General features: G+C 46.5%; 1 protein-coding gene across 1 annotated transcript; it reads left to right on the top strand.

The window, feature by feature from the left end:
• Positions 1-1,226: 1,226 nt before the first annotated feature.
• On the top strand, positions 1,227-6,189 carry LOC125550222 (type IV inositol polyphosphate 5-phosphatase 7-like). The gene is made up of 14 exons (XM_048713170.1): positions 1,227-2,194; positions 2,301-2,388; positions 2,628-2,693; positions 2,842-2,929; positions 3,023-3,127; positions 3,243-3,740; positions 3,948-4,086; positions 4,229-4,422; positions 4,524-4,632; positions 4,755-4,903; positions 5,016-5,267; positions 5,399-5,481; positions 5,650-5,686; positions 5,774-6,189. The coding sequence occupies exons 1-11, from the start codon at positions 2,165-2,167 to the stop codon at positions 5,242-5,244; spliced, it is 1,695 nt and encodes a 564-aa protein (XP_048569127.1). The 5' UTR covers positions 1,227-2,164; the 3' UTR covers positions 5,245-5,267; positions 5,399-5,481; positions 5,650-5,686; positions 5,774-6,189.
• Positions 6,190-10,938: the final 4,749 nt, after the last annotated feature.

The raw sequence follows: 10,938 nt of genomic DNA on the forward strand, positions 1-10,938 counted from the left end.
TGTAGTAGCGGCGTCTTCTCGTCGAAGTAATGTTCTTCCCATTCTCTCCCCATTCCAATGGTGTCCTTCTCGATGATAACATGGATGAAACGACGATAATGACGGTGATTTTTAGAAAAGGGGCGTGCGGGAGGAGCATGTACTCAACTTCAAAGGTTCAATGTCGGGACATCAATTCTTAAACCGGCGTCGGCACGGGGGCATGACGCTCTCTATGGGGACTATTTGGCCCTTGATGCACTATTCAACTGGTATTTGCAATGTCGATACCGGATGCACCACCCATTGTCCTTGCACATCATGAAAGGTATGAGGGTATATGATGGTTACTTAAAGATGAAGAAGGATACCACTGGCTACATTGGTGGACATTTTAAGGGCATCCGTTTAATTGTCCATGTTGCCCTTACGAGGCTAATTTAAGCTTGTTGGTTGCCAGCATTGTTGAGAAAATCATTAACTGGTAGCTGCTGAGTTGGCTGGCATGTAGGGGATTAATAGACTAATCGTCCATTTAATCAATTAATCGACCGATTTATGAAATTATCGGCTACTTAGTGACGCTACGAGTAGGTTTAATCGGCAAGTTAACTGGTTATTTGGACGAATTCATGAACAGGGGTTACCGGTGCAGCCTACAAACGCCTTATCCTTCTCATATGGTGTGTTAGCTGTGTTTGTTTTTCTTAAACAAGGATGAAATGTATGTGTTTGAAAATTCAGAATGAAATTCCTTGAATCGCGACTTCGTACAAAAAAAAAACAAATGCATGGAATTTGAGAATGAATGGTATCACGTGTTGAAAGGCCCAATATATTTTTCTTTCTTTGCACAACCCTCGTCTCGACGTAATTTTCGTCCTAAAAATTTGCACACATGTGTATATCTGTATTTTTTTCAGAGCTTTTCGAACTGTAAAAAATATGAATTTTGAATTTTGCAAATGGAGGCAGGCCTGCACGGAGCTCCTCGTCCAAAAGTAATTTTCGGTTTTCCTACACACTGGTGTAGACAGAGATACTAAGCAGGCCAATAAAGGCTCAAAGCAAAACAGTAATAAACCCAGAGAACAGCATCAGCTCCAGCCAGCCAAGGCTGTGCTGTGCTTTGCTTTGCGTCTTTGGCCCGCATCGGGCTTGGAGCTAAAGAGCAAAGGCTACACAGTGCTCCTCTCCTAGAAGGCAAAGCAAAGCGCAGCAGCCAGCAGCAGGAGCAGTAGCCGAAGAGCAGCAGCAGCGGCAGAGCAGCGGAGGCCCCCAGACCCAAAGCTCGCCAAAGCTTTCGCTTTATTCCCTTCATATTGGCCTCCGTGCCTCCCTCCCCCCACACTCCTCTGCTACTGCCGCTGCTCCCTCGCCTCGCCTCGCTCTGTCCGTCCCCTCCTCCTGCTCGCCTCCCCCTCCTTGAACCCACAGACCGCGCAGCGCAGCGCAGAGCAGAGCGCCGTCCGTCCTCTCCCGCCTCCCCCTCCACGACCCTCCAGCGCCGCCGGCGCCCGCGAGCTCACTCCTCGCATTGCGCGCGACGTGGGCGGCCGGGTCGCCTCCGTGTCCTCCGCCGAGTTCCTTGGATTCACTTTCTTTCCCCCAGGTGCCGGCCAGCCCCTCCCCCATTTATTTCCGCTGCCCCTGCCGGCCCCCGGGCGTTCCCGCACGGCCGGGCCATTAACTCCCGCCCGCTCGCCCGCCACCGGCATTGATCCGACCGGGCGTCGTGAGCTGGGCGTCTGGTGGGTTGTAATTGCAGGAGCTTTCTCTTTACAGGCTCGTGTCGCCGGCCTCTTTTGGGGCTCTCTTTAATCCTGAATCTTGCCGTCTCTGCTTCCGTTCTTGATCTCGTCCCCCCACCCCCAAATACGCCATTCCTTGGCCCTTCTTTTCCCCACCAATCGCCTCTCGAGGGATTCTCGCCCCTTTTGTCTGAGCCGCCGAGCAATTCTTGGCAATTCCTGCTTCTCCTTCCCAGCGCGGAATCTTCCGAACAAGGGGTGAAAAAAGGGGAGGGAGAGGAAGAATCCGCCCTCCTCCCTTTTGCTTTAGGATATCTATAAACTGTTCGTTCTTAGTGGGGCTACTAGAAAAGGGGGCGAAATTGGGAGGGGATTGGGGGGAGGAGCCATCCCATCCCACCCCTGGACCTGCTGCATGAGGAAGCATTGAGACAATGAGAGATGAGACTCCAACCAAGAACAGGGTAAGTGACCACACATCAATCAACAGCTACTAATAGTATTATCTTCACAATTATCCTGTGTCCAGTCTCTGATCTTGCTTTGGCTCTGATTGGTGTGGGGGAAAAGCTGTCCTGGTCCAAGACCATCGTTAGGAAGTGGTTCAACATCAAATCAAAAGCCAAGGACTTCCATTCGGATTATGGAGTCGAACAAGGTACTAACTACATGCTGTTAACCTCAGGCTTTTTTTCCTCGGTGTTCTGGCTGCTGGATATGAATTTCCTGTTGTTTCCAGGAGCAAGTTTGACCTCCTGCTTCCTACTCCTATGTAGTGTAGTAAAATTTTTTTTTGGTTATTGTTGCAGAAACAACCAAACACATGCTTGAGACCTCAGTAAAAATGCAGATTGTTTTCACTGTCCTTGTGCTAAAATTTTGCTCTGACTATTTCAGTGGGGATGCAGTGGAGGACCAGCTTCTCAGAGAGGGATGTGTGCAAGACCAAGAAGAGCAGAACAGGTACTACATTTTGCTTGCGTCCTCAGTCCTCACAGTAACTATCACTGCATTTTCAGATTTTTCACCCCTTTCCATGGGTGCAAAATTGACCGGTCAACATGGTGTCCTATGCCCAACTGACCAAATTAACTCTACCTGTCCTCCTTAGAGAGGCTGCCCAGGAAGAACTCGGATCGGGACTGTCGAGCAGGAAACGGAATCGACCGCGCCTACATCACAAACACGCAGGACTACAGGTATATAATGCTTCTGTACAACAAGATCGATTCGCCGATCATTGCGAAAGCGAAGTCAGTCTGATGTGACAATCCATGTAACCGTGTGCTTAGGGTGTTCGCTGGTACATGGAATGTGGGAGGAAGGTCACCATCCAGTCATCTGAATCTGGAGGACTGGCTCCATACTTCTCCTGCTGCTGATATATACGTCATCGGGTATAACTCTAAACTCATGCATTTACTTGAGCAAATATTCGTTTTTTGATATATAGAGCATAAACATCCTGAAAAATGGTCCAAATGAATAATGAGAATGTTGTTGTCCTATCAGGTTTCAGGAAATTGTTCCTTTGAATGCTGGCAACGTCCTCTTGACCGAAGACAATGGTCCAGCGAAAAAATGGGTTTCTCTTGTGAGAAAGACGCTAAATAATCTGGATCTCCAGGGCTCTGCCGGGTACAACTACCACACCCCGTCGCCGGCTCCGGAACCTATCGCGGAGCTTAATGTCGATTTCGAGAGATCGTCAAGAAGACAAAAGAACTCTTCGTTCTTCCACCGGCGTTCGTTTCAGTCCTTGGGTCGAAGCTCAAGAATTGACATGATGGATCCACACTCCCTAGTGGACCGACGGTTCAGTGTTTGTGACCGGATTAGCTTTGGGAGCAGGCCAAGCGATGTTGACACCAGTATGAGGTGTGGTGGGTCCTCTGATGATGAGAATATGGACGAGGAATCACCTGGTGGCACCTTCTTCTCACCAATGCCATTTGGATATGGTGCTCCACTATCAACAGATGACAACAACAGACGGTTGGTAAACTCTAAGTAAGTATTCTTGACAATGAATATATATTCTTTGCGCCTGTAGCATAACTTAGTTGTTGCTGAGACTAAGTTGCTAGATGACACAGTTTCCACTGGAAAGTAGGAACTACTAATATTTCATCGATACGTCTTACAAGCTTCATATTCATTCATCACTTGGAATGGCTAAAGTTCTCTGAACTGAAACTCAGATTTTCTATGACACAGCAGGTATTGCTTAGTTGCTAGCAAGCAAATGGTTGGGGTTTTCCTCATGGTTTGGGTGCGGAGTGACATAAGGGAGCATGTGAAGAACTTGAAGGTGTCATGTGTTGGTAGAGGCTTGATGGGATATCTTGGAAATAAGGTACTGTTTGCCATTTATTGCTCAGCTTTTCTAGGTGTGCAGTAGTCAATCTTAAGTTCGTTGTGTGCATTTATTTTTTCCTGGCACTTTTCTTGGCTTTACATAGTTTTATATATGACCCATTCCCTCTTTTTCTTCTTAGGGATCGATATCAATCAGCATGTCTCTGCATCAGACAAGCTTCTGCTTTGTTTGCACACACTTAACATCAGGTCAGAAGGATGGCGATGAACTTAGAAGGAATGCGGACGTGGTGGAAATATTGAGAAAAACCAGATTCCCACATGCTCATGGTGCACGCGACGAGAAGTCGCCAGAGGCAATTCTTGACCATGAGTATGTAGTACTTCCAGCTCGGCTGTACCCAAGTAGAATAAAATTGCACAAATGGAAGACCAATATCTTATATAGTGTCTCATATATTTTGTTTCTTTCAGTCGAATAATATGGCTCGGGGATCTGAATTACCGGATAGCTCTTTCCTATCGCTCCGTGAAGGCTTTGGTCGAGATGCACAACTGGAAACAATTGTTGGAAAAGGATCAGGTAAGCCATTCTGGTCAGAGGTTCGGAACTGATAACATATCATATACCTCTTGAAGCAACTTGCGCAGCTCTGGCGATCACATTCTTGGCCTTGTTTCTTACCTGAAAATTTTCTGCAACAGCTTCGTATAGAGCAAAGGTTTGGTCGGGTATTCGCCGGCTGGAAAGAAGGGAGGATTTATTTTCCACCCACGTACAAGTACTCATACAACTCCGACAGATACGCGGGCGACGATATGCATCCAAATGAGAAGCGGAGGACGCCCGCATGGTAAAAATTCACAAAAAAAAACTTATCGATGCATTATTACATCCAAGCATACCTTCTTCCCCTTTTACATCATGACTTTCCCCTCAACGAAAACATTTTTCTTTTCCTGAAGGTGCGATCGGATTTTATGGTATGGCAGAGGCCTAAACCAACTATGTTACGTCCGCGGCGAGTCTAGATTCTCAGACCACAGGCCTGTATACAGCATTTTCACGGCAGAGGTTAAACTGCCGAGCCAGGCCCAATTCGGCAGCTTCACCCGGTCCAGCTCCCTAATGGGGGTGGATGAACTGCCATACCCAACTTATCCACGCAGTTACACAGATATCAACTTTTACTGATTGTGCATCCCCATGGAGCCAAGGTTTGTATTCTACTACTAGTACCAGTATATTCACTGCACTGTCTCATTGTTTAAGCTGGCTGCTCTGTCAGCTTCACTGAATTCCATGTGAAGGCATTGTTGTACTCATCATCATCATAGCTTCCCTGCAGACATTCTTTCTTCGGTGCCAGAGTAGGGGCAGTAGCTTCATTCCTCCCAAGATTCCAGCAACTGTAATATTTCCAGGCAACAGGTGATTCTGAACTGCTCTGCCCTTCCCCCACTCCAGTTCTTGTGCCTCCTCATGGTTAGTGCTGTGATAGCATATGCAGGGGGTATGCATTTTTTTTTATTATACCACCATCAGTGCAAAAGTTTGCTTGAGCTAACACCTCAGCTCTCACCGTCGTGCACATTGCAGATACTCAAGAAGATGTCATCTAATTCTAGATTTTTAGGTATGTGATATACTTGACTAGATCGTCGTTTTCGAGAGACAGTTTAAAACGGGACCACTAATAAGACCTTCCCACACTTGTCTACAGGAAGATTTGCACCGTCCGTCCGTTCTGCACAGTTTTGATTGATTCTAACCGTCATCCCTGGGCGGGCACACATTTCATTTCCAAACCAGAATCCAGAATGCAGGACTGCTCTGGTCGTGATTTAAGCTAGTAGATAGGGTAGGAGTCACTGACAGCCGAAGCTAATTTTGTGGCGTGCCGTTTGGATTTCCTTTTTCCGGAGTGGTTTGTGATTCGGAAGGGAATGCTTGTTTTTCTTTTTCTTTTCTTTTTTTCTCATATTTGCTTGGTCTCCTGATGTAACAAGAGCCACTTGGCTCGGCTCGGCTCAGCCCAGTCATTTTAGTCAAAATAGAAAAAGAAACAGCCACCATTTGTACAGCATTATCATCATCATACCATCTGAAGCTTGAGCGGTTGTGCCGTTGTGCTGTGCCTATGATGGATTTACTATGTTTATAGTGCTTACTACTGGAGTGTCCCTCCCCATGCTTGGCAAGAAATGATCACCGGGCAGCAGAGGCTTGCGCGCAAAGCAATGCTCCCTCCCTCCCTCCCAGGACAAAAGAAGAGAAAGTTTCACCCACAAGCCGCCTCTGCCTCTCTCTGCCTGCTGCTGCGCCCTGCAATATTGTTTTGTTTTCTTGTAGCTTTGGCAAGGCCAAGGGAGGGGTGAAAGTGAAACCTAGAGCGAGGGGCAGAGGCTGCTGGCTGCGTGGGCGGCAGGCCAGGCCAGGCCGGGGGACACGAAAGCGGTGGGGGCGCGCCAAAAGGGCCGAGGGGCGCTCCCTTCCCTGTCCGTCTACTCAGATGCAGATGCAGATGGAGTGCAGGCGCGAGCACTCGGGTGCTACCGGTCAATCGCTCGTAGGAGTGGTACTACGACGCCATTGCCATGGCCATGTCTGCTGTGTCTTTTGCTTTCTCATCAAAAGGATGGAAACAAAAAGAGACCCTCGCTCGCTCGGTCCAAAACTACTGTATATCCAGGGTCCAAAGTGGAAGTGCACTAGAGAAGAGCATCTCGTCTCAGCGGACAGGACGCACCACCTGTGTCGTTTTTACCACGGTATCTCTTTTGCTTTTGTGTTACGCCTCGCCGGGCTGTAAACCCTAGGCTGATCTCCCTTCCGTCCACGGCTGGCCGCGAGAGTTTATACTACTACACTGCTACACTTCAGGCATGCTGCTTGCTTCTTGCAGGGCAATGAGCAGTTGTCAGGGTGAATAAATCGTCCACCGGCTTCATCGGGATTAGTTTAGGCTAGAGCCCTCCTAGACCACCCCCAAATCAGCGGCTACACGAATCGTATGGAGCCACGGTCGCCATGGACATGGAGCGAAGCCAGGGAGCGCATGGCAAGGGCTCAGGCCAAAGATGGCACCCACAGTCACGGGCAGCAACTGGCACCTGGCCGGACCGGCGCCGCACGCCACCGGCGTCCTCCTACACTAGACGGTTCTACTATTTTTTGGACGATGGACATAGGCTTTCGGCGCTCGCTTGGGGTGAGCGGCACAGCAGCGGCGGCCGAGAAAGGAAGGTCCGTGCATGCGTATACAGAATAGCGTGTCCGTCCGTGTGCGTATGACATCCGCATGGGAGGAGGAGACCATGGCACTCCCGCTGTCCCCATTTGTACGTCTCACACGGCCCAACCAGCTCCCTTCCCTGGATCTCGACAAAAATCCCATGCATGTCGACCAAAATATAAGATCGATAATGCTAAACATACAAAAAATTATACGCAATTACACGCTGACTAGGCTTCTTTCGTTCTAACTAACCTTGTGATTTGCAATTACTAGCGCTCACAGAAAGTCACGACGGCGACGTATAATCGCCTCGCCAGGAAGCTTTCGTTAAGAGGGAGAACAAATGGCGGGATGCCGGCCACTCGCGTCTCCTGTAGCCCCATGATCTGTCTGGTGCTGCGTAACATCGACAAGGGATCGGGATCAGACCTCGCGTCCCCATCATGTGTGCACGAGTGGAGTCCCGCGGTCGCATTAAGGGCGCGCGGTTTTGTGTCGAAATCAACCGCTAATCCATCGATCGTGCTGGAACACAATTAGCATCACGCTCTGTCACGGGCTCATTTCCATCGACGAGGACGACAGAACGGAATCCCCGTCCACGCGTCCGTCCGGCGGAAGAAGGAGGGAATAAATCCGTGGATTTTTCAATCAAGCTTAAAAGCGTTCTTGAATCCTTTTTCTTCCGCGTCTCCTCTCTAAATTATATTCTTCCAGGCTCTGATTTACGGAGTAGAACGAGTTGTCGGTAGAGCTCCTCTTCCTCTGTTGCATTGCATTTGCATGCGCTTCTTTTCACGTAGAACGCCGTCGGGTTGAGTTTATCTCCACTTGTTGTTGTGGTTGCAAAATCAATCTACCAAAGAATTTTATACACGTTGGCGCACAAGTACCATCGCGCAGCTCCACTTGCGGTTGCTGCTTTCGCTGTCATAGACCTCTTCCTCTACATGTAGTGAGTGATATTTTGGTGGAAAGAATGGAAGGATCCTCTTTTGTTTTTGGCCGCTTTATTACTTTGCGGATCTCCCAAATATGGACTCCCCTTCCATCCAAGTTTGACGCAAGTAAAGTAACAAATGGATCTCCCGCTAGTGCATGTAGAGAAGCCATAGCCTAGCAGCCCCATACAGATCTTCTCTTGCTTCTTTTGAGATTCGAGCGAGCAACCGAAACAAGTGGCCTCGCAACTCGCATCTCAGCAGTGCCTTCTTGGGATCGCCATGAACCAATCTCTCATTCCTCGCATCTCAACTGCACTAGCTCTGCATAGGCATAGCCTGACCTACTCCTACGTCTACATGGATACGGAATCTGCGAGCGACTGCTGCATCTGTCGAGGGAATGTGTTCAGAGACTAGTCTATGTTGTCCTACTCCCTCCATTTCAAAATATAATGCGCCCGCGCTTCCCGAGGTCCAACTTTAACCATAAACTTAATCAACGAGACCAACTGCGGCGGAAGAAAAAATTATATAATTGAAAACTTCTTTCGAATACGAATTCACTGATATAATTTTTGCTTCCGCCGCAATCCGTCTTGATAGTTAAATTTACGGTTAAATTTAAAGCACGTGGATCACTACTAGAGATATGAGTTTTAGCCACCAAGGTGATCGGTTGCTAAAAGTACAAAATTGGTCGCTAGTGGTCTACTGGTACCAACACTACTTGGTCGCTTTGTGGTGGCTATAGTCTAGTCGCTATAGATATTAAGCGACCAACATTGAGAACCCTGGTCACTAAATGTCATACCAATAGCTACCAACCAAATCTGGTGACTAATGGTATCTAGCGACCAAGGGAGACTTGGTGACTAATGACATCTAGAGACCATGGACGACTTGGTTGCTAAAAATGTACAGCCACCATGTACATGGTTAGTGGCTAGAGATATCCAGTGACCAGCCAAGGCTTGATGACTAAAAGAATATAGAGACCAGCTACATGTTGGAGACTAGACTTCTTTTGTAACCCAAAAATTGTAAACCTTGGTAACAACAGGCATAAGAAAGCAACTATATCATAGGTACAATATATTGTCACACGCTGACAATTGCAGTATGCAAGAAATCTCAGAATTTTAGACATTTGACAATAAGAAGTTCAGAATCAACATTTGTAAACTTATGATTCAAACATTACATGCTAAACTGAATTTTGTTTCGCAAGTAGGAAATACCACTCTAGCATTTGCAAAGTACAGTACCATGTTTAGTACTGATCTGAACATATGATCCAATCAGTACACCCCAATATGATCCAAACATTACATTTAGCATTTGTACACTGAATTTTGTTTTTATTTAGATCCAACATAGTCTACTAGATGTGCAAGAAATGCAGATGCAATAGTTTTCTCTCCTCAGTCTTTAGCGCGAGTATTGCTTTCCGCTGCTCCTCCAAGGTCATCTCCTATATAATGGTGGCCAGAGCACATGTTATTTCATTGACAACATCAGGCATGACAAACATCAGAAAGAGTGCAAGCATGCCATAGGCAACCTATCCATACTTGTAATGATAAAATGTGTAGAACATACACAAGCATGCCATAGGCAACCTATCCATACTTGTAATGATAAAATGTGTAGAACATACACAGACAACAAATACAGGAGCAGAGTGCTTCATAGAAGTTTTATCCAATGGCACAATCCAAAACAAACCTAGCAGAATCTATTTGTTTCTACCCGCAAAAAGAAAGTATCCATTTGTTTGTTTCTCTTCGCTACTGAACTCAGACTTACTTGGGTCAATCTAGAGGAGAACATAATCGAATTACCCCATTATTACAGGACAGGATGCAATAACACACGCTTCTTAAACCTGGAACTGAACCAAATCTGAAAGAAAATGTGCTCTTAACTTCTACCATCAGTTAACTATGAAAGCTGATTTTTGAATGTTGACAATCACAGAATATGCTGTAGCTAACGCTAGACACAATGGCGTGGTGTCTCTAAACCACAATACCATCATGTCAGCAGCCAAAGTTTCACCCAAAAATCTACAATCAGCCACGACCGAGAACACAATAAATCTATAAAGGATCCTCGAAAATCATCCACTTGCCGTTCGCTACTGGTTTTCTCTTTGCTACAGGACTCGGTCTTCCATCAATCTTATCTTATCTGGAGTTTCTTAATTGATTGCTGAGGAACATAAACTCCCAAAACAGAGTTGCAAGGCCTTTTACTGCTCTGTTCTGTGCACCCGAGATTATGGTTTAACTGGAAGAAATACTTTGATAATGAATTAATGATGCACCTTTCTTGTACTATTTCCCCCCTTATCTAATTATCATACAAGTGTTGTACTTTGTAGTACAACCTCTGTTCATTAATATAAGACGTTTTGCAATTCATACAGGTGAAATTGAGTTCTAGCAATCCATTTCTAAGAATACCTGGACCCTCTATCCGACACTAGAGAGCATGTGATTCATAAATTTGGACCATCAAGATTAAGATCATGAAGAAATTTGCCAAATCACATAGTATATTGATTGTTTGAAGCAGAGGCAAACTGATCATACCATTTCCATCAGAAGAAGTTGGAGCAGGTCTATATCCTGGTCTCAAATGACTGTTGAAAATGTATACGTGTATTACTAGCTATACATTGGAATTTGTAAGTCCATATATTCA

The sequence above is a fragment of the Triticum urartu genome, chromosome 4 (genome assembly GCF_003073215.2).
Source record: "Triticum urartu cultivar G1812 chromosome 4, Tu2.1, whole genome shotgun sequence".
Lineage (NCBI taxonomy): Eukaryota > Viridiplantae > Streptophyta > Magnoliopsida > Poales > Poaceae > Triticum > Triticum urartu.